This window comes from Phocoena sinus, chromosome 3, assembly GCF_008692025.1.
Source record: "Phocoena sinus isolate mPhoSin1 chromosome 3, mPhoSin1.pri, whole genome shotgun sequence".
Classification (NCBI taxonomy): Eukaryota; Metazoa; Chordata; class Mammalia; order Artiodactyla; family Phocoenidae; genus Phocoena; species Phocoena sinus.
The window spans coordinates 23320065-23345124 of NC_045765.1; the positions used below are offsets into that span (position 1 = coordinate 23320065).

Here is a 25060-nt window from a genome sequence, read left to right on the forward strand (position 1 = left end):
CGTAGCAACAAAGACCCAACGTGGTCAAAAATAAATAAAAAATAATCAATAAAAAAAAAAAAGAAACTTGAAGTAATAAATGCATCTTCTTCTCCATGAAATGTTACAATTTTGAAACTGCATTCATGTTCATTTTATGTTCTTTATCTCACTTATACTATTAAACCTCAAGTTACTTGAAGTTGGGGATGAAATTTCTTCTGTAAGCACTGCTCTGAAAACACAATGCACTGCTAAGAACCCTGCTGTATTTCAGAGCTCAGTAAGCAGCTGTCGAGTACATGGGGACGTGGAAAGCAAACAGCAAACACCTCGATACCTAACCCATGCCTGAAGGGTTTTTGTCTCTCAGATGATGATGAGAGTGATGAGCACTGGCATTACGAGACCGTGCACTAAGCACTAGGCATCCACAATCTCATTTAATCCTCAAAACAACTCTCCATAAAGGACATACTTATAACTCCACTTGACAGATGAGGAAATTGAGAATTAGAGAAATTAATTTGAGCAGGGTTACTCAGCTGTTAACTGGAAGCAGAGCACATGAATTCAAGCCCAGACACTTGGATTCCAGAACTCTCACTCCTAGACATGAACTCAAATGCTTATGGAGAATTTATCCTGAAAAATCTGTATATTTCTTATGCTAACGGATAAATAGGGTTTTTTGTTTGTTTGTTTCTTTGTTTAATCATACCAGCTCGCAAAGGTCGGGGAACACCACCAACAAATATAGTTTTTCGTGGGTCAAGAGGCTGTGAACCATCCATCACAAAGTCACTGTCACTGAGATTCCAAGGCCGAATCTGTACCTAGAGAGTGTGCAAACCAGAATGTCTCATTCTCAACACAGACAATTTATGGAGAAAGGAAGTTTAAAATTAGTGCAGAGTATTTTACTTTTAAAAGCAATAATCCATGTCATTACAAATCAATAAAACTGGAAAACTAGAAAAGACTTACAAGTAGCATATTCCAACCTTTCATTTCACATTTAAGAGTAAACTAACCAAGGTGGAAAGTTCAATTTAGTTGCCTATTATAACCCAAATCACTTAACACTAACATGCCCTTAATTATCTGTAAGTTAATTAACTCTTTTACAGCTTATTTGGGCCCCTCTCCTACGCAGCACCCCAGTAGCCATATAATTTAAATTTAGCACGGTATTGGATGTTGATTAGTATTCAGTGCTATGTGAACTAGGACTGTGTGTCCAATCCTATGTCCAGGAAATGCAAACTACCCCTGATACTAACAAATCTGTTACATTGTTTCAAAAAGCATTTCAAAATAAAAATATTGATGATATCTGCAGTAAGCTTTTTATGATAAAACACTTCAGTGTGTCCACTACAACAACCAAGGATCAAGTACCTCAATTCAATTGTTTGCGTGTATAAACTGTTACCGATGCCCACACCAAAGGCTAAGGGGTCGATAGTGGGGTATTCCCAACAGGTACACCAAACTAAGTCCCAAGGCCAGAAGGTCCCAAATTTAAATACCTAAATTTAGGGACTGGCAGGGAACAAGCAAGTCAAATAGAGTCTAGCCACATAAGAATTCTGGGACAACCCTAAGACACTAAGAGGAGCTCCACAAATCACTGTTTGAGCTGAGCCCGCTGGCACCTCCATCCTGAACTGGACCCCATCACTAGGTACTGGCTGAGCGATACCAGATTGTTGGTTTGCCAGATTTGTCAAAACAGGCTAGCTGCTACTATTCCTAAAGACTAAATTTTATAATAAAGAAAAACTTCTTCAAAAAGAAACAATATGCAATGTACATTTATGTATATACATAATTCATTTTACCTGGTGAGTACCATATGCAAAAAGTTTAGGACAGTATTGGGTAAAATCTTGATCAAAGAGAGGAGAAAGACAGATCTATTTGTGATTTGAGTTCTGTCATTCAGAGGAAATTCAGCTACTTTATATCTACCAAATGCATTTCCAGGTGAAGTCTTTTAATAGAAAGATTCACCAATATTTTAACTAACCAAAAATTCAATGTCAAAATAATGGGCACAAATATACAGAATGTCAATGTTAGGAACCTGACAAAAACAAAACTTTTTCATTTCGATTCTACTTAAAACGTGTCAATTAACAGATACATTAAGATGTCTGTGGGTTTTTCAGAGCAAACAGAGGCAAAAATGAGAAGCTATTTTCATGCTAGACTGCACTTACTGGCTTGTCTTTGATAGTGGGACTTGATACACAAAGGTAGAGTTTTCCATCTTCTTCAATACATGCATCAATGAGAGCCTGAACAGAGCTTTCATCTTGAAATAGCAGGAATGCATAGCCTAATAAAAAAAATTTTGAAAGGCTTATATTTTTCCTATTTTTAAAATAATTCTTCGAGGGAAAGGAAGCACAAAACTAAGGAAGGGAAAAGGTGTAGGAAAAAATGAAAACAAACAGAAACCCCTAAAAGTTAAATCTCACCCTAAATCTGATAATATCAACATAAAGTTCAGTTTGGTATTATCTTGAAACCTCTTTTAGAGTAAAATTAAATCTGAATTGAAAGTACATACTAAATACAAATTTTAAAGACATATTTGGGAAAATGTAAGTTTAACAATGAAAAATTGTACAGTGAAGGTAAACATTTATAAAAAGAACACAAGGATAAACTATGCATGTACATTGAATATTGAAAATTACCTTTAGGAGGAAAATATGATTTGCTCTCTGCTTTATGAGGCCAATCCACAATCAAAGGGCCAAAGCGACGAAAACTAGCTGTGATCTCATCTAATGAACAACAAACCAAAAAAGTAGATTTAAATATTTTTATGTTCATTTTTGGGAAATAGTTTAGAAAAAAAGTTTCCAATCTACTATTTACAAGAATAGTACACCACGACCTCCCACATCTCCTTCATCTGGATTCCCCTTACTGTTAACATTTTGTGCGTTTGTCTTCCGCCTCTTCCCCTTCTATCTATGCACGAATCTATCTATCTATCTACACCTATCTATCTATCTATCTATCTATCTATCTATCTATCATCTTTTTCTGACATGACGCTCTATTACCCCCAAACACAACTACTGGTACCTGCTCAAAGCAAGGTCACTCCCTTATGTACCACCAAACAACGCCGCTTCCAATCAGGAAATCAACATACTCCATCCCAATTTTAAACTATCACAATATATCTCTTTTTTCCTTTCTGATCCAGAATCCTATCCAGAACCATGCTACACTTAGATGTCATGTCCCAGGTCATCAGTCTTTTTCAGTTTACAATAGTTCCTCATTCTCTCCTGTCTTTTACATGCTTAGTAGCTTTAAAATATACAGACCATTCATTCTGCAGGATGGCTCTCAACCTGGGTCGGTACTGTTTCTTCATGACCTATGCATTCCAAACAGGAAAACCACCATAATGATGCTATGTCATCCTGCCCTTTCACTAGGTATGTTAATCTTGTTCAGCTAGTCAAATTGATACCTGCCTGGTTTCTCCACCAAAAAGAAACCATTTTCCCCTTTGAATCTGATTAGTATTTTGTGGGGGAATATTGTGCTATCCATTAATATCCTGTTCCCTCATTAGACTTGGCATCCACTAAAGACTCCTACCTATATCAACTACCACAATGATTACTGCCAAATGCTGATTACCTATTTCTATCAATCCTTCTACATTTACTAGTTAGTATTATACAATAAGGAAGAGTTTTCCCTTCTCCCCCATTTATTTAGTCATGTATTTATTTGTATCAGTATGGACCTATTTTATTCAATGGGTTGTAATCTGATTCTCTCCTCATTTATTTTTTTTTTTTTTTTTTTTTTTTTTTTTTTTTTTTATGCGTTACGCGGGCCTCTCACTGTTGTGGCCTCTCCCGTTGCGGAGCACAGGCTCCGGACGCGCAGGCTCAGCGGCCATGGCTCACGGGCCCAGCCGCTCCGCGGCATGTGGGATCCTCCCAGACCGGGGCACGAACCCGTGTCCCCTGCATCGGCAGGCGGACTCTCAACCACTGCGCCACCAGGGAAGCCCCTCCTCATTTATTTTGATGTTCAATCTGTCTTCAAAATTGTCCCTGATTTGGCCAGTGGGGGTTCCTATGTCCTTTTGACCTATCCCCCCATCATCCTTCAAGGGCTTCCATACTTCCTGGCCCAAGAAGATACTCCAGGCTTTCATCTTGTTCTTTCTCTGCCCTACCCTTAGAATTAGCCGTTTCTCCCCCCACACCCCAAGAAATCCTCATTCCTTTCAGTGACAAAAGATATTCAGAAACTGAGATTTGGGTATTCCATATAGTCACTGCTAGTGGATATTTATTATTTCTAATTCTTCTCAGAGGACCAAGCTAGGAAATATATGAATATACACACAGATATTTACAACTGTTTCTGTATCGGTGTACATTTATAAAAATGAGTTCATACTGGTAATTGCAAGTCCACTCCAACGTCCCATGTTTTTCTCTAGCCTTCCCCCCTTCCCATGTTTGTAAATTCCCTTCTCGCTATGAGAAACCAAGTTCTCATTATCCTCAATATGTTGGCTTCCTTGCTCAACGTAACCCATCTTTCAGCTAGCTGCCCTGGCTGTCTCCTCTACCTTCCACCTCTGCACCCTAGCCCTTATTGTCCTCATTTATTGGGCACCATGCACACTGCTGCCAAGGCCTCTGAGCAGGCCCCTCCATGTGTATACCTACACACGCCCTCCACTTGGCACCCTCTTCCCCCTCACCAACCATCTTCCTTGGACACCAATATCTCTGAGCCTTATGAAGAAGGTAAAGGAAGGGCACGTGGGATGGACAAGGAAGACTTGATCATATTTTCCTATTAATGTAAATGATACCGGTTATGCTATATTATATATTTGGAGAACTAATGAGTAGACTATAGGAAAATAAATTTCCAGGGAACTTCTAGAGAGTAGGTAAGCATATGTAGATAAGACCTGGGAGTAGGGCAGGAACAGAAAAGAGAGATGAGAAACACGTTCAAATTTCAGTCTGGAAGAACTGTTCTCATCTCCTCCAGATTGTGAAACAACAGTCTGTTCGAACAGCTATGATGCCTGTTGCTACGGTACCGTTTAGCTCGTGTGAGATTGATAAATAGGGGAATGATGTCAGTGTAACCTAGACATTATACTGGTTCACAAATGACCTTTCCTAAGCAAGATGAGCTAGCATAGTGGGAGAACCATAACCTTCAGCAGGAAAGGAAAAAGCTCCCAGCTTGTGTGATGTGCAGGTAGAAGCCCCCTCAGCTCTATTATAAGAAAATAAAAAATGAGCACAGCAACCAAGCCTCTCTGGTCAGAGAGGTGTCCCCCCAACCTTGCAGGGCTCTTATCTCCTGAGAGTTTCCATTCCTCATCTGCTCAGAGGTCCACTTTCATCTGCATTGCCTCCAAGCTAGCAAGCCAGCATTTCTGCTCTATTGATTTTGTGCATTTTCAATATTCCTCGAGGCAGCCTCTAACCATACTGAGCTGCTTGCCTGAACTGTCCAAGTTATTTCCAAGGTACTAATTCTCTTTTTGTTAGTGCTTCTGGTACAAACTTCATTAGGTTCTAAGTGATCTGCCTCCAGCCCCTTTTGCCCCATAAACTCTGTGATTCTTAGTGCACAATTCTGCAGAACACATTATTCTTCAGGAATAGGTATTTCCCATTTTAATAGAAAGGGCTGCCTGCCTGAATTGCTACCAACTTATCAACATACATGGTCTTGAGGATAAAGTAAGATGACTAACACAATTCCCATTAATTTTGCTCAGTTTAAACCACCTCCTTTGCCAAATTGGTCAAATTTACCTGTGCCTCTAAGAATTTTAGGAACGATACATTTAAGATTGCTTAGTAATTTTCCTAAAAGATACAGACTGACTAGGCCAGAGAAGGATCTTATCCCAAGCAAGGTCAGATAAAAGTCAGTCTTCTCTTTCTGTATATAAGCATATAAATTCCTCACTGAAGTCCATCCAGGGCTCAGGAGTGTTAAAGATTTGACCTCTAAAGGCTCATAAAACCTAGAAACCCATAATGCTAAGGAAAGTGACGATTCCAGCTAGAGAAAAGAAAAGGTCACAGCCAGGAGCTTACTGGAGTGAACAACATCATGATGAGGTGTTCAACCCAGGATGAACTCTTTGAACAGAAGCTATGCCTTCTGACGACAGAACGGAGATTGAGCCGGTCTGGCCTGAAATTTCAGCACAGCTTCCTCCAGGACATTTTATCATAGACACACATACACAAAAAAACCCTGTGTTTATTTCAGTCTTTGGCTGTTTTGAAGCCATTTTTGTTTCAATCTTCCAAAAGACTGATCATCTTAAGGAAAATGTAGTGGCTCAGTAAGTTTAATCTCAATCTAAATGGGAAGTTATTAAACCTCATTATTAGACCTTATAGATTTTTAGAGAAAACTCCTCTATCCTCCATAACATTTCTTTCCATTTCCATTCAGGAAACCAAGACAAAATAGATTAGGAACAAAGAGCAAGCAAGGATATACGGTTGCTGTATGGTCGCTACTTTGATTTGTGTCAGGGTCACTTAGACCCACAGGTGAATAAAATACTTCTGGACAATAGTCCTCTATGTCTTTTTGCATGACTGGCTCCTTATTCAGGTCTCAGCTCAAATATCATGTCCTCAAAGAGGATTTCTTTAACCACCTAATCTCACAAGTCTCCCTTCTGAGACTTCACTACATCACATCAACCTGTTTTCTTTTCAGTACTTATTCTCTAATATTTTCACAGATTTTTTTATCCCCCTTCCCCCGCTAGAATGTCAACTCTATGCGAGCAGGGGCTTTCTATCTTGTTTACTACTTTAAACAACCCTAAGAACAGTGTATAACATTCAGAAGGCATGTAAGTATTTGACAAGTGAAAAAATACTCAGAAAATGATACGACTCCAGCCTATATTTTTCAAAAGTTCAGGCTTATTCTAAGATTTTAAACTTTTAAACAATTCACTGTACATTTATAGAGCACTCATAAAAGGTAGAAAATAGGAAAATGAATAACTGAACTTGGCCAAGGAAGGACACACAGACAAAAATGCAGTTAGCATCTGTGTTTGCCCACAGCAGAATCCTTGAGAGGTTTTCCCAGTGATGTTTACTCTTTTTGATTTAGTCCAGCCACTTGCTTCAGCGGGTTCCCAAAGTCCTGCTCCCTTTCCTTCCGTGAACTAACCTTACATGTTGTGTTAGGAAGACAGGACAAGAGAACAATGCAATCACAACTGAACACCTGGAGCCAGATAAGACTGTTATTATAATAACAGCAACCATTTCCTATGCATTACCTACTATGTGCCACAGTCTGGGCACCATGCTATAAACGGCTCTTTCTAAATATACCTTCATCGATGTCAGGAGGTAATCCGCCCACAAACACTTTGCGAGAATATCGTTCTACTCTTTCTCCATTCTGGTGAGTGAAGCAGTGAGGTGAACCCAGGCCACTATGAAGAGGTTGATCCCCACGGCCATCATCCAAGAATCCATCTTCCATTGGAAACAGTGAAGACTGACCTGGAACAGAAAGCAGGAAAAAAAAAGCTAACAGAAAATGTTCCTTGCCACTGATTATCTTACACAAGAAACAAGGAAAACAGCAGATCCAATAAAACTGCTGCTTTTATTTTTCTCACTGAACAACAAATCACTCAGACATGCTCTTGAATTTCCATCACCTTAAGGTCCCAATTGAGTCAGGGAGAAAGTACATGGTTCAACAGAGGGCTGCTCAACCATCCCACTGGGATCTGGAAACTTGAGTGAGGTGAAAGTACAATAGGAGAGAGCACTCTTTTGAAAGCAGTTGGCAGCAGACTGCACCACCTTGGCAGGGCCCCATGGCCACTGGCAACCTACACATGTACACTAAAGATTAAATTTGACCATCAGATGCTAGATCACTTAAATTTCTTCAAAACATCATACAATATAGCCTGCCCAATTTCCTCTAAGAATGTCCCTAAAATGAACAAGTTGATTTTTAAAGTGAGCACTCAGTTTACCTTAACTAATGGGATGCCATCAAAATCCACTTGATGCTGTTATCCAATTTTGTTGGCTAGTCTTACAGAATTTAAGATTTTTAGGCATGCTAAAGATAAAATTTTCTTTTAGTTGAGTAATTATCAGCTAGTACAGGTAGTGCCTAATTCTAAAAACTAATCATTACGTTTGCTGTTAGAAAATACTATCATTCAGAATATAAAAACAGAAAAGACCAGAGATGCCAATGTGGTTAATAGTCTTCCCATACTTACCTGTCAGTAAACTATGAACGTATAAATCATAAGCAAAGCAAAGAGCTACAAAGAACTGTAGAATCTCTCAAGCACTGTTTTGTCACTTTTCAGGCTGCCAATTTACTTCTAGGTACTACATAAGGAATTCGTTAATGGATTCTGCAGAAATATATCTTAAGTGCTCTTCTTTTACTGAAACATTCCAATATCCTTTTGTTACCACACTTGTCTTCCTTTCAACTTTCATTATTAAACACAATTGACAGTATATTTGTTATGAATTTACCCTATAAAACCACAGTTCAAAAGCGTTATATAATGAAGATAAAAAGTGACTCTAAAATTGGAGGCTATTTCTGGATCTTCAAAAGTCACTTATATTTTAAAGCTACGTTATTTGACTGTCTAACTTACTGTCTTATAAAAAGGCAAAACTATAGTACAGGAGGCAAAAAATAAAGTTTATTCAGGCAGGCACTCTAGGAAATGATTCTTTGAAATTCTCTAAAATGTGTAGAGCTTCCCCCCCCCAGTGTTTGAAATTTATAGGATTAGTCATCTATTTAGTCAGCCTCATTTTAAACAAAATGCAGTATTATGCTCAGTAATAAATAGAGAAATAAATAAAAATTTTTGAAAGCAGATTTAAGCTATTTAAGCATAACTGAACCTCCAATATAATCAGGTATTTTGGGACCAGTCATACTATATTTTCCTTTTTAAAGATTCTTAATTTTGTTCTCCTAAGAAATTCCTTTCACAAAGGAAAAAAGGGAAACAAATCTTCAGATATAAATAAGGTGAGTTTGAAATTATTTCAATTCAAACCCAAATCCTACCATTCTGACTCCTTCAAATTAGAATGTCTATAATGTTAACTATAACACATAGAGTATGTATTGATCACAGCTATGTTTCACTCCCCCTACCCGCTTCCCAACAAGGGTTAGAAATTGAGCAAACTTGGGTCCTCTCCAAATACAACTGACACATTCAAAAGTTAGAAACAATAATGTTACCTCTCCTTCGCCCATATGTCCTTGCTGCATGTCAAATGAGAAAACAAAAAAACAAAAAAACAACCTTTCAAACATTGTCAAAAGAATCAACTGTGATTTCATCTACCAGCTTTAGAAACTGAAAAAAATTGGCTGTATTCCTCATTTCCTGGTAAGCATCTCAAAAAAAATATGGAATTTGGATGGTGAGAGGTCAACTTAATGCATTCCTTCTTTTTTAAGTTCTTCAAGGACACTGTAAAAAGTGTATTGAGCCTTACTTGTTTTAAGGGAAGTTTTCTGCTCTGTCACCCAAGGTCCAAACTAGTATGAAACTAAGGGATATGTAACATGATCTAAACCAACTCCTACCATATTGATCTTAATTTCTCCCAGAATTCCCTGCTAACTAGCCATTCAGTAGATATTTCAATATTTAATTCATGACTTTTTCGCCACTACAGGATAAACAGCAGTTTTATACTATTTCTCAATTATTCCCTAATAATTGAAACTCATAACAAATGAAGTCTTTAGGAAATTTATAAACTTCCTTTTAGCCAGCTTCTTGTCCCTAATCAAATCTTCCACCATGGCCCAAATGTTGAAAAGTAAAAAGTTTGGCATTTTATCACAAAGTAGATTCCAACCAAGAAGAGAAGAAAAAGAATATTATATAGTATAATACAATATAATATAGACTTATAATTATTGTATGTATATACCTGAATACTCAGAAAACGGCAGTATAAATTTCAAATCAGGAAACTTCTGAGAAAATGTCTTCCCTCAAACAAACTGGAATTTGTATGTGCAGTTTGTCCAAATACCCTAATTCTATTCAACAAACATTTCTTGAATGCATGCCTGATCTTGCTAAACACTATGGATGAATTGCACATGGGTCTGACTACATGGAACTTAAAGGCCAGGTGGCCACATAAGCAAATAACGGTAACGTAACCATTACAGCAATAGGCATGTTAAGTGTTAGGTGCAACAGAAGCAGAGGAGGAGGAGAAACTCGTTCTGATTAAAGAGACAGAGAGGGGAGGGTGTGGCTCTGAGATGGACCTTAAAGAGAAAACAGAGAAAGGGCATTGCAAGACCTGGCAGTGGCATGAATAGGGGTGCTGTAATGCTCAAGGAAAGATGCCGAGAATAGCAGCATATGCAACAAGTGAGGTCTCTTGACTGGAAAGGAAGTTTAAACAGGAAGCTGGGATAGGTTTTCCAGTTAGAAATTATAGCACATTTTAAGAGATCACTACACTAACTGGTCAGGGTTTTCATTCTTAGCCCTCTCGATATAACAGCTCAGTTATAACTGAGTTATAACTTAGAAGTACCATGTACCTATTTTCCAAAATGAAATTATGTCTCATACCAAAATAATTTCTATCATTACTAGATAACATTGAATTTCACCAAAGTACTTAGGCAAATGGATTAAAACCAGTAAAATCTCCCTCAGCTGTTAGATTTTCACTTTAGTAGTTCTTCAATTTGGGGTGGCAGTGGATGTATTTTCTCACTTAGTGAACCTGACAGAGATTAGAAAGACAAAAATATCACAGAAGAACATTCTATTCATACAACTGCTTCAAAGACAAGGGAGTTTGGGGAAATTAATTATTTGAATATCTTGGTTCTGTCAATCTTAAAAAGTTGATTGATGCCTCTTGGATTTCTGAGAAAACAGATATTTGAAAAGAGTGGGCTTTTAAAAGCTACAAAATTAACATTAAAAAATCTCATAGCTTCCGCTTTTCAAAAATAAGTACAGTTTCAGGAACGGTAAAGGCTATACATCAAAAGCAAAAATCAAATACTCTCCAAGTCTTCAAACGTGTACTTTCAAACTTTGATTCTGTACCACAAAATTAAGCTGGTTAATATAAAAGAATTCACGATTAAATTCCACGATTAAATTCTAAAAACTATATTTAGAAACATTTTCCCACATTTAGGGAAAACAGGTTACAGGTGTACAATGCTTATAGCTACAAAAACTGCCTAATCAAATAGGCAAATTAATATAAAGTATTTCCAAAAAATAAAAACAATGACATTCTGGAGCACAGAAAATGAGAATGTTTAAATTTTTTATTTCCACTTATTATAATGCTATACATTATTTTAATGTAGATTTTGACATATGACATATATACAGGAAAGTAGACAAATTGTAAGTGTACAGTTCAATGAACTTTCCATACCATGAACACACCTATGTAACCAGAACCCAGATATTAACAGAATGAATGGTAAGTGGTGCCACTTCATCTATGTACAAAAGCGGTACTTAAGCACAATTCTCTCACCTATTTCAAATTATACTTGGTGAAACATATTATGATGAAATACTTAGAACACAGAGCTTCACCACTATCCTGAGGAACACGTCAGATTTCCAATCTTATGATTGCAAGTGTTGCACATTATTTGATGTTTTTCAAATACTGGAGGAAGCGGCAGTTTAAAAAAAAATCACTTTAAATATGTTTAAAGAAATCTATATTTTGAAAAGCTTCTGGCTAAATCAGCTAAAATAAACCCTGCTTAGAATTTTCCGTGAATTACCAAAGAGTATACACTGTTAAAAGTTTTCAAAAATGCATACTATTACTGAATAAAAATCTTCTAGCTCCCATCAGAGTTACGATTAATACTATTTATATGTTTATCTTTTATAGTTATTACTTAGTTTTGATTTATATAATTTAATGTTCAGTATTAAAATGATTCAAGAATTTTTTTAATGGGCTGGAAACATTATGGCTATAAATTTTTATAACTTCTGGATGCATGTTGTTATTAAGATCTATGATAAATACTTTATTTCCAAAGTGTCTTTACAAGATTGCTTAAAAATGTCCTATATTCATCAGTAAATTCCCTCTAGTAAAATTTCAGTAGTCTGGCATTCTAGACTTGCAAAAAGGTACAGAAAGACTTACCGGGTCTTTTTCAATACACATTATATATATATTTCATTATAAAAATGAAAATATCATTTATCTTTTTAAAAGTATCTTTTTCTCATGTTATAACATTTGTTAGGCACAAAAGGAACAAATTATCCATAATAGTGCTATGTTCGTAACAAAAAATGCAGCCATTTAAAAAATATGGCACATATTCATGTGTTCGTATTAAAGCTCTCTAAAATGTAGTTTGCATGAGGTGCCTAAGTGTGTATTGTATGATTCTTATTACGTGAACTTAAAAATAAAGGAAATATAAACAGATATGTGGGAATATACACAAATGTTTTTTCTAGAAACAACCACAAGAACCTTTGAGGATACGGACTGGGATGGGGAAAGAAGGAATGATTCCACTTCTTGTTTTATCCTTTTCTGCACCATTTAAATTTATTACTACTGTGTACACTATATTACTATATTTGCTAATGGACCCTTTTGGGTTTTCTTCTTGGCACTTACATTAAAAACAAACAAATGATATATTAAAGAAAAGCATCCTTTCCTACACGAGGGCATCTAATCAACTCTGTAAATAATAGGACTTTATGACTAGCTTTTAGTGGGCAATGAAAGACTGATCCTATTCACACTACCTCTGGCCTACCTCAGGCTCTCCATCTACCTCTCACTGCCCCCATGTTGAGAAGGCAGACAGCAATGCTACTTGGAAAAACAAGGGGAGAGGGCTCAGATTAAAAGATGTTATCAAATAACTGACTTTTCCAGTAGCACCAAAAAAAAAAAAAGTATGTGGGGGAATCAAATTAGTAAGTCAGTTAAAAAGATATAAATCAAAGGCTGGAAGCTAAAAGAAGTTGATCTGTTAACAAAAGAATAAAGGTGGTAGAACCCAAAAGCAGAAAATCATCACAAAGACCAAAGCATACAATTCAACAGAGATGCGAAGAATCATTTTAAAGGATTTTATAAATCACCTCCTAATTTATTAACGGGCTCATTGTCACAACATTACTTTAGATGTATGCTTAAGAGAGTTTCCTATGTCACACTGGCTTCTGTTTATACTAGCCTGCTGGCATTAACAATATTCAAAGAATGTTGATAAGGTATAATAAAGATACGAGAGGATTATTTATAAAGAGCTATCTTACAGAAGGGCAGAGTATGAATGTAATTCTAGTTTCTGTATATCCCTAATCCTCAGTTTCTTATTTATAAAAATGGAGAAATAAAGAGAGAATCATAAAAGATACCACATGTATATATGATGGTCAGACAGTCAGACAGACGCTCAGTAAATAATTTTCTTCCTCAAAAGTAAACTCGTATGTATAAATTCTTAGATTGGTGTTCAACAGTTACTTTCAGCTTTCCATTACTATTCCAAGGCTGACAACTGTAGAGCACTTTAGAGTTTATAGTCTGCTTTCATATTGTCTTTTTCAAGAAGGGATCTCTCAACATGCTCCTTACTGTAGCAACTAGAACCATATTATATACATTTTCAGCAAGTGACTATAATCTACATTTCTCCTGGGTAAATTTTCCCCTCCCTTTTCATAGATTTCTGCCCCGCCCCCATCCCCTTTAAGTAAAAATCTTCTCCCTTTCCTTCCAAAGAACTATAATTAAGAGATGTTGTTCTATGCTAACCTTTAAAAGATCTCTTACTAATCTTCTCTTCTGGGACGAGCAAACGTTTTAGCTGATGCTTCTAAGGGAGAGACAACCACAGAGGCTAGGAAATACATACATACATGCACCTGTTCGAAACTAATTTACTGGATTGGCCAAAAAGTTCATTCAGTTTTAAGTAAAAATGAAAGACGCATTTTTCATTTTCACGAAGAACTTTACTGAACAACGTGTTCATTGACTGAATGAACTTTTTGGCCAACCCAATACTTTGCTGTTCTATAACTTTCCCTGCCACAAGGTTCATTTTTGAAGCAGCTAATCCTAAGGGCTAAAGCAGTGAAATGGGAGGTTAGGGGAAAAAGTACCATGCACGAGCACTTTTATACAGAGGTAGTGGTGGTTAAATATTAGTTTTCTTGGATAAAATAAAGCTTCAAGTTGGGTAAAAAGAATATTAATCATTTAATCTGATATCTATCTCAGAGCTAAACCAAGACACACCAGAGGAATATAAGGTGAGTCTGGCCTATGCTTAGCACTCCTTTCGGACTTAGCTGAGAAACTGAGTAAGTTTCAGGCTTGCTTATCATAACATAAAATGGATATTCTAACTATCTTCCTACTATGTATAAGATTAACTAGGAAACGGCATCTGTTACGGGATGAATAGTGTTCCCTCCTCAAAATTCATATGCTGAAGTCCTGACCCCCAGAACCTCAGAATGTGACTGTATTTAAAACAGGACCTTTAAAGAGGTGGTTAAGGTTAAATGAGGTCACCGGGGTTGGCCCTGATCCAATGACTGGTGTCCTTACAAGAGATCAGGACACAGACTTGCACACAGGGTAAAATCATGTAAAGACAAGGAAAAGACAGCTATCCTACAAGCCAAGGAGAGAGGCCTCAGAAGAAATCAACCTTGTTGACACTTTGATCTCAGACTTCCGGCCTCCAAGACTGGAAATAAATTTCTGTCTAAGCCACTCAGTCTGTGGTACTTGTTAACAGTAGTCCTAGCAAACGAATCCCATATCCAAAAAGTAGCTAGAAAATTGTTTTGTTTTGTTTTGTTTTAATACATTTAAAATCCAAGGATTTTCCCCAAGAATGCCCCTCAAAAATATCTCTACGACTAATAACAACAATAATAATTCCCTAGAACATGCAATTATTATTTGTTGAATTATACTGGCAGTGTCTTTTAAGAGTCATGAGTGGTAATATGAAGGTAACTGCATAATCTGAAAACTGATGACTGAGCATAGCCAAGGGGAAAAAAGAAAGCAATCTGAATCTGATCCACTGGATAAGTAAGCTCTTTTTATCTTTGTACATGCAAATTCCAATATTATTCCAATATAAATTGCTGAAGCTAGTAGACTAACTACTCTGAATCTTTTTTTCTTTTTATTTATTTAGGATTTAAACCCCACTTCTTTCCAAAACACTTTGTGATTGCTTGAAAATTTGAAAACAAGTTATACAATAAAAATCATGTCAAAATTCAAATGTCGATGTGAGAACTGTCTTTCACATTTTTATTCAAACAAAACAAGAAATGGTTCTCAGCTCAACAGAGGCTTGGAAGGAAAAGCTCTGAAAGTTATAGTCGAAGCAAAGTAGAGTATAGCTATATAATCACCTTTCTAAAGGTTTTTAAAAGCCTGAGTAGACTATTTAGGTGGACAGGAAAGAACAGCTCCTGATGGTTCCCTAAAGTCTTAAAATTGAATAATGAATATAAAGCAGCACAACATATTTGGCTTTTATTTTCAGTTTTAAGAAAAAGCTGAATGGATGTAAGATGCAAAGGGACTGTACTTAAAAGTAAATAAAGTTTCAGGTTATCGCTCTTAATAATAGACAAAGAAAGCACGTTCGTTCATAGACAATCATAATCCCTTGTTTTGTATTTTTTTCCCTTGTAAGTCTTTAGCACTAATATTCCCAATCCCCCCAAAATGACATTCTAATTATTTAATTTGACTGCATGCCAGGTGCTATGCTAAATGATTGCACATGCACTTAAATCTCCACCACAGTCCTATGAAATGGGTAGCACTTGTGATTTTTAAGTTTATCTTCATTAAACATAATTAATGGATTATACTAGATTTTCAATATGGGGATCCCCAAAACCTGAGCTATACTGAGAACAAAGCTACTAAGAATCAACATATGCATGAGATCAATTTATCTATAGAAGCAATCCACCATAGAAGATGGTTCATAAATTTGACTGCAGAGAATAGGCAATGCCTAAGCCTAAATCAAGGTGCCTAAAGAACTGTCTTAACATCCCTCCACCCTCACCTTGCTTTAATTTCAAGATTTTTAAGCAGTCTTCCAAAACCTGGACTTTGCTATCAGAGAATGGGTCTATCAGTAAATTCTAGCGTCTGGTCTACCCAGAAGTTGTACTCCTCATTATGAATGCATAAATTGGCGTCCGGTCCGGTCCTAGTTGGCTTGTTATTAAGAACTAGCACTTGATCAAATCTGACAAAATCAAGTTCCGGGACCTTGCAAAGCTGAATACTGGATCTGAGAGCATGGCAGCCATAACCCCATATTCTGAGTCTTGCCTGAGGAGCCAGCAAGTTTCCCCTCTTTGACATCTCTTTGTTCTTTATCATCCTATCTTTCAGTCTGAGGTAATGTTAACCTCAGTCAGTATACTTCTATAACAAAATTTCCATGTCTACAACAGTAAAAACCATCCAGTCTCCTTCTAGAATCTACGGGCCAATAAAATTTCAAAACATAAACATTCAGAGGGGAAAGTTACCTTTCTTTTTTCTTTGCCAAGTAAGGGTTGTTAAAAAATAATCTACTCTTAAAAGAAAGAATATTAACGGGGCAGGGGGGAGGGGAGGTAAAAGGAAAGAATCTCATAAAAGACTCAAAAAAAATTAAGTGAATTGGGCTTTAAGGAAAACCCACTAGAGAGTGTTTCTTTTTCTCATCTCAACAAAGATGACCCCAGGGGCAACTGATCTAATTTAGCGACTTCATGAAGCAATTGGGACAACAAAGAGTTGATCACTTTGCCTAACATCACACAACAGTTATCTCAAATCTTGGTTCCCTGCAATTTCCAGCACTTGACTCTGGAACTCGTTCCACAGGAAAAGATGAAACCATGCTACAATGGCAAGCCTTATATTACTCCCCCTTATCCTGAGGCCACCGTCACCACTGTGTTTGGTTTTTGGTCTACACACATTTACACTGAAATATTATATTTTGGCATTATTTCTAGCAAATGTAGCATGAAAAGACGAAAGACTAATGAACAAGTGAGGCTTTTACAAACCATATAGTCTCCAGAGGATCTAATGCACCCAGCAACTCTCATAAATCAAATCTCCTTCTAACATTTCTTGGCTCAACAATCTTAGATTCTACAGAACACTGATTTTAAACACTAACCAAAAAGAAATCCAGTCATAAAAGCAATTTTTAATTCCTCATTCATACTATAGCATGGACAAGGAGTAGGATTTTTTGGTTTTGCTTTGTTTGGGGAATGAGCAGAATACAGTTATTTGGTCAAGAATAATTCACAGAAGTGGTGGGACTGAAAATGAGTTTTGGCAAATGGAAGGCATTAAGAACACACAAATTTGAAATCCATATTCAAAAGAAGTAAACAAGACTTCTGTATTCCACCCAATTATTTTAAACTACAGTACTACAAAAAAGACAATTTTTAATTCTTTAATTCCTTCTGTGAGTAGATGGTCCCTGCTTCCGTGTGAAATTTAGTTTGCTTCAGAATACGCACATAAAAAGAGAACTCAACAGCGCAGTGGTAATATTTAGAATAGGCAAGGAGAATTTACTGAAGGCACTGCAAAGGCTAATAAAACTTCATTTTTCTTGTTGTCATTAGACAGCAAACAGTGAATGACCTTGTCCTTTGCAGTGTCAAGCCCTGTGGTCTCAGGCTGTTTTGTCTGACTTTCGATCTCTGATTACCTCCCCTTTCTCCTGGAACACTTTTCCAACTACATGGAAATGGTTTTTATGTTGACATTTCAAAGGTCACTCTACAGAAGCTAACATTGGATTAAGTCATTCTTTATGTGTCATTATGGGAGTCTCATTTATTCTCATTGTCACCAGTTTCAAGACAGCAAATTAGCTGGCTCTCAAAGTTTAAAAAAAGTTCCTGCTCTAATTTGGAGGAATAATAATTATCCATAAAATAGGTGATAGATTAATAGCAACTTGCATATTCATTACAGAGCAAACTAATGTCATTTCTCCACCTGCTGAAGCTTAACTACTGTATTTTCTACCCAGTACTAACTTGTTACAGTTCTTTGAACTTCACTAAGGTGAATCAATTATCACTTACCATTAATAAGCAGAGAGCTATCGGATCCTGGATATGAATAGTTTAGACGACCTGAGGGTAAAAGAAGGCCGTTACTAAATTTATTTTTTTCATAGATGGTTTAAATGTATTCAACAACAAAGCTGAATTAATTGTTTAATAGGTATTTAAAAAGCCGTATTATGAGATAAAACTTAGCTGTGCTAATAAACACACAGAGTCAGTTGACATATCAAACAGCATATTCACAAACGTTCAAAAAGGGAAAGTTTCAAAGTGGGAAAATAAAATACCCCTTATATTTAACTATTCGGTTATTCTAATTTCCAAATCCCCATCCAAAGGAAATTTTTTGTACCATTATGTTCTAATACCAACTCATAACAACAATCTTCATATTTTTCCCCATAAATGTGCAATTTTTCTTCCATGTGTAGTTTTTCCATAGCTTTTTAAAAGTATGTAGTTAGCAGTAGCATTTTTTTATATAATTCGTAACAAAAGTGCCAGTCTTATGCCTACACGTACAGACACACTAATGGGTTTAAATTCAAATTTCGGGGAATAAGTACAGAAGGTAAAGAGGCACATTTCATTGTACTTACACATGAAGAAAATATCAAAGCACACAGCACAATGCCCAGAGGCACAATAGCATTCAGCAAATGCTGGGTTAATTTCCTTCGAATTTTGAACCTAAAATGGGCACCTAAGATACCCTCGAGAAAAGGGTTTGTGAAAGTCTAAAATTTGGGGAGGATGCTCTACCTTCCAAATTGGAAGCCACAAATAAAGGCGGGGGGTGGAATGCATTTCTGTTTTGGAAGAGTTTCTACATGCAAGTTGAGGTAGCTAGACTACACACCATGTAACTAGTTCTATGCTACAAGTTACAAAACTCACTATGACAACATTTTCATGTCTCCATATTCCCCATGCCCTTCATAAGAATGGTGGAGAACCCTCAAGTCTTATTCATCTAAGGAATGGATAGGGGAACTTCACTGTTAATTACCCACCACTGTCTAGCACTCTATACATCAGGAGTAGTGTGAGAATTTCAAATTGACTCAGAATTACAAACATTCCAATTAGGAAACCAGCAGTCTAAACTCTGACTCCACAGAACCACAACAGACTCTCTAAGACAATGAAAAGGTGGGTAAGCAGAGGCTCTCCCAGGCCTGGAGGCTGGGGCAAGCCTTTCAAAATGCCAGGAAGACTCCACCTAGTTCCAGAGAACACTGCAGGAGCCAGATCTAATACGTGGTCCTATCAATCCACCAGCCACACATTTACAACTCTTTAAAAAGGAACTTTAGACCACAACTATCCTTCAGTCTCTCAAAATCCTACTTCTTTGAAATAGTCTCCACAGAAATAAACTCATGCCATGAAAAGAGAAAACTGTTCTCTGTGGCTAACGGCTTTAATTAATCCACGTGCAAACCTTGGAGTCTCACGTGAAACAAAATCTGAACTTAATTTTTCTACCATTTAACACCAAATACAAGGATTTAAAAAATTAAGTTGTTAATTGATCCACTTAAAATTTCAGCATGTTCCTATTTAGGGAAGAGAGGTAGGGATGAAGACGGGCAAGGAGGAGGTGAAAATTAATTTTGATATTTCGATTTCTTCCTAAAAATTGGCTTCATTATTTAATGCTCATATACACACAGTCAAGTATCCAAATCCAGTGAATTCCAGCTGAACTGCTTTAACTACAAGCCCAGATCATATGATCTGTCACAAGTATTATCTTTAAAAAAGCATAGACTTGAGATGCTGGAACAAGAACATGACCTTAACTGTTAAAAACTTGGGAGGGAGGGAGGGAGGGAGGGAGGGAGGGAGTGCTGTTTCTGAATCACTTGACTCAAAGTAGCAGCTGATTTTCCATGATGGAACATTTGCATTAATTTTGTAGCTGTGAAACCCTCTGGTAAATGAATTAACAGCTATCCCTCATACCATTTTTATTTATCATAAAACATGTTTTAAAAAGATGATATAAGTCAACACAGAAACAAAAATATTTAACAATATTAACTGAAGTTAAGAAAATGTTTTGCCATTTCTAAGAAGATACTCTAATTGGGTATCTAATGGAAGATACTCTAACACTCCAATTGAAACCAGGGCTGTTCCATATGAACTATAATGCTTCTTACTTGATACTAAGGAAGGATAATTAACGATGAGGATCCAAAAAACAAATTCCCAAACTAGCTGGCCCAGTTTAACAAATCAAGTTCCACCTTATCAGAAACTCACCTTTGGGGTACCCTTTAAGGAGAGAGAGAGAAGAATATTTCAACTTGACAGGCACAAAAATATCCCTTAACTCAGTTCTCTCAGAGTCTGCCTCAACACACACCTCCTAAAGAGATGCCACCCTCCACCCCCAAGGTAGGTAACGTTTGAGACTTTTTCTGATCCTTAGACTTCTAAATGCAGTAGTTCTAACCTTCAGCTAAGACAACAGAGCACTGAAGAATCAGTGGCAAAATTCACAGTTTAACTCTCAAAGTGATACTTGTTTTTATTTTTTGACCTGTTCTCATGAGTCCTGTCAGGCTGGAATCAGTTCTGGCCTCTGAGTAGTAAAGATACCTGTAATATTTTGTTCAATCAGCAGCAATGCCTTCTACTTCAATTTTAAAATATTAGCAGTGACATTAAGAAACCTTTGAAAAAAACTTTCATAATGCCTCCCTATCCTACCTGCCCTTTCCTTCTCTAAATTTCTTCTGTAATTAAAATATCTAGAGTCATCCACTCATGACATCTATTATGGAGAATATATATCACTTCCTTTCTGGAAATTCTCCGAAAGCTCCCATTATAAGTGCCATGGGACAAGTGCCTTGTCTTCTACAAGCCTTTCACCTTCTCCCTGTACCCCTTTTATTTCTGCTCTAATATTCTCTCTGCTCTACGGATGCTAATTTTCACCGGCATTTTTGCATTTTCTATTCCATGGCTAGATTACTGACCATCCCCTCCCTCCCTCTGAGACAGTGGCCCTCTTTCTTTGTCTCCAATGGAGGATATTTTCAAATCTTTTTTTGTTTGCTTGTTTGTTTTTCAAATTTTTTTCCAGGGCGCCTTTCCCAAAAAGGAAACCCCCTTGTTATATTAACTCACCAGATTTTATTTCTATCTATATTGCAACAGCCAACCTTCTCACGTAATCATTTCAGCTACTGGCTAACTTTCTTATCTCTTTTAAGTAATAGCCCCCTTTAGGAACTAGAGCTTTTTTTTTTTTTTCCCCCCTATAGAACACAGCTTGTGGGATCTCAGTTCCCCAACCAAGGATTGAAGCTGGACCACGGCAGTGAAAGCCCAGAATCCTAACCACGAGGCCACCAGGGAGCTCCGAAGAGCTTTTTTTTTTTTTTTTTTTAAAAACGTAGGTACCTTGAGTTTCCTGTTTGGGCACCAGGTAAGCATTCAATTAGTTCATTCTACTGAACTTAAAACACCAGCACTTCACAAATGAATAAAATGAAGTAAAATAAAAATCCCTGAGATATCTAAATATGAATATAACCCAGGGTTTGTGGGTTTTGTTTCACTGGTTTTTTCGATAACTCATCTATCTATAAACATAACTCAGGTTTGGGCACATTTAGAATTGAATTCCTCAAGGGAGAAGGAAGGCATTAGGATTTCAGGCAAGTAAACCTATTTAGTGGATAAAATTCAATCTTTGGAGGCTCTTGGTATTGATTGTGTTATAAATGCAAAGAAATACTGCCAGCTCAGCAGTCCTAACCTTAAGGGACGCAGTGACAGGAAAAGCAGTCATCTCTGGAGGCCAGCTGTGGCATTTGGAGCCAGAAGCCTGGCATACATCATGCAAAAGGCATAGACTATATTTGGTGACATGACTCAACCTAGCCAAATATAGGCAACTGATACAGTGTGACTCTCGGGAACTACACTACCAAATTCTACAGCCTAGAAAAGATTCAGACTCGAACTAGGCAATTGTATGCTAAGCATTTGCGAGTTGGAAAGAACCAATATTTATCAACCAAAATGACTAAGAATTGCTGGGGGGAGGAGGTGCTCAAAACAACAGTGTGTATTATCATATTCTTTTAAGACACTAACTAAAGTAACTGAGTTAATGAGATGGAAGGAGAAAAGACTAGAAGGAAATACTCTAAAATGTTTCCATTATTTTCAAAATTAGGTAAAGTACCCTTGTTTTCTAAAAATTAACCCAGATACTATTGCTACCGATGATTCAGCAGGAAATGATACAATAAATGTTGCCATTTCAAACACACAAGCAACGAAAAATATCAAATGGTCTATAGCACTATTAGATTTCATGCTATGGCCTTCTCTTTTTCAGTCATGCCAGCATTGTTGGGGTCATGGTACAGGCCAAGGAATGATAACAGGGGATAACTCTGCAAGGTTGTCTAAAATATAGCCATGCAGTCCAAAGAAGTGACAAGAAGCATGAAATTCTGGGTTAGTATTTTTATTGACTCACAGTATAAAAACCTAGATACTCCAATGAAAAAGGAGAGGTTTTCAGTGGACATCGTTTAAAATTTCTCATAGGGAAAGGATAGGCATGGACTTAGGGTCCATTTCTAAAACCGATTAAAAGGTTTATGCACATGACACAACACACACACACACACACACACACACACATATACACACACATATATACATACACACATATACATTATTTGTTATTGTTTAACTAGAGATGCTTCTCCTGATTTTGCTCCTGCTAATGTTATTTAGCTCATATCTAAGTAAGCCAAAGCTATACTGCCATAAATAATTTTTTTAAAGGAGGTGCTGTAACTGCCTTTCTGCATCTGCTGTTTTTACCAACACTGCCTGAGACTTGCAGCAAGATGGCGCTGTGGGGGCCTGGATGACGCAAGCAAGGTCCAAGAAATGTGGAATAAATTCAATTTCTGAATACCAGCTTTATACTCACACAAACGCAGAACACGTATCAATATGAACTAATAAAAATGTGCTCACTATGTTCTATCATTTAATGATACAAGGATAATCATTTTTATTAATTTCTTCCAATGACCTAGAAGTAACTCCCCAAATCATAATCAGTAACCTTATTCTACCCCCTGACCTATCTGTGATACAACCGACTTCCAGTAAAGACGCTTCCACTCAAAATTACAAAGGAGACACTGGCTGGGGCTGACATCAACTGGATGGAGAGTCTTGCCCCCTCCAAAAGAGCCATTTAAATTACACACACAGTTTAGGCTACACAAAACCCCTCTCCAGGACAGATTTGACTTTCAGTTTAAAGACCGGGGCTTGTAAAAAATACTTTAATTCTCTTGCCTACCTCTCTAGGTTCATCTCTCACAATGCCATTTCCCTTCCCACATGAGGTACTCTGCACGTTCAGAACTACGAGCCCATTAACTTTTACTTCTGGGTCCCTCCCTCTGTCTGGAACGCCCTCCTTTTTCTCTGGCCCCAGGATTTCACCACTCAAGCCTCTGCCGTTCTGTCCAGGTAGCTTCTTTTCTTAGGCCTCACGTCTTATGGAAAGTCCCTGCCTCAAGCCACCGGCTCCCCAGTTCAGACAGCCTTATGGGCTCCACAGAGCACGCTTTACACTTATTATACTATATGTGTGTGTGTGTGTGTGTGTGTGTGTGTGTGTGTGTGTGTGTGTGTGTGTGTGTTTTGCGGTACGTGGGCCTCTCACTGTTGTGGCCTCTCCCGTTGCGGAGCACAGGCTCCGGACGCGCAGGCTCAGCGGCCATGGCTCACGGGCCCAGCTGCTCCGCAGTATGTGGGATCTTCCCGGACCGGGGCACGAACCCGTTTCCCCTGCATCGGCAGGCAGACTCTCAACCACTGCGCCACCAGGGAAGCCCTATACTATATTTAAATCACCTATCTCTAAGCTCTGTTCCTAGTCTAGGGCAACAAAATCTTTGAGGATAGATTTCACGTCTTGCATCCCAGAGCTTAGAGCAGAGAAAGGTACTCAATAAATAGATGTTGGATAAGTGAATAAAACAAAGCTAGCAGCTGGTGGTCTCTCTGCCATGAAACACCCAGTGAAAAGTGCAGAGTTGGACCAATCCCATCTTGTGAGCTAGGTCAAATTACTCAGTTTCTCTGAAGTAAAACAGAGGTATTTCTGTTTACATGTGACAAATTCATGAGATAATTTTTGCAGAAAGCCCAGAAAACTCTCCCAGTATAGAGTATGTGCTCAATTAATATTAATTCCTTTTCCGTCACTAACTTATAAGCCAAAGATAACCAACAGTTTTCTACTTGTGAGAGAAAGAAAGGAAGGATTCCTCTTAGTCAAATAACACCCAAACTGGAACCTTGGAGAAGGGAGTGGCTATCTGCGGGATTTTGGGCTTCAGAGAAATGAGAGTTTGCTAACGTTCTGAGTTACAAACAAGGATATCACTCTTCTCTGGGGGAGAGAAGAGAAAAAACCTAACTCTTTACTTTTATGATAGCCAAACAGGCAAAGTAGCAGAAATATTTTAGGAAATGTGAAAATTCAAAGGAACTTAAAAATGTTCCTTTTAACAAAAGCCAAGGAGGATCTCTTCTGTACCAATAGCTCAGATCTAATTTTTCAATTGTGATAGGATAGCTGAAAACCAGAATGTATAGTGGCCAAAAGAAAAAAGAAAAGAACCTCTATCTTTAAGGTAAGTAAAGTCAATGGGATTTGTTTCTACAGATTGAGGAAGGGTTCGCAATAAAAGAAGGTTTCATAACAAAAGAAGGTTTGCTTTGACTATAACTCAGGGCAGGTGCAAAGATGGAAGATCTAAAAGCATCTAAGAA

General features: G+C 37.3%; 1 protein-coding gene across 3 annotated transcripts in view; it reads right to left on the reverse strand.

Annotated features, from left to right (window-relative positions):
• Positions 1–25060, reverse strand: part of CPEB4 (cytoplasmic polyadenylation element binding protein 4) — a 64717-nt gene that overhangs the window by 7874 nt on the left and 31783 nt on the right. Inside the window, exons 3-8 of one of the 3 annotated variants that reach the window (XM_032625570.1) lie at positions 18236–18286; positions 9304–9327; positions 7386–7559; positions 2688–2777; positions 2205–2323; positions 701–815 (exon numbers count right to left, since the gene is read on the reverse strand). In XM_032625570.1, coding sequence (XP_032481461.1) covers positions 701–815; positions 2205–2323; positions 2688–2777; positions 7386–7559; positions 9304–9327; positions 18236–18286 — 573 coding nt within the window. The remainder of the gene's footprint in view (positions 1–700; positions 816–2204; positions 2324–2687; positions 2778–7385; positions 7560–9303; positions 9328–18235; positions 18287–25060) is intronic. The other 2 variants (XM_032625571.1, XM_032625572.1) reach the window with 2 other exon arrangements.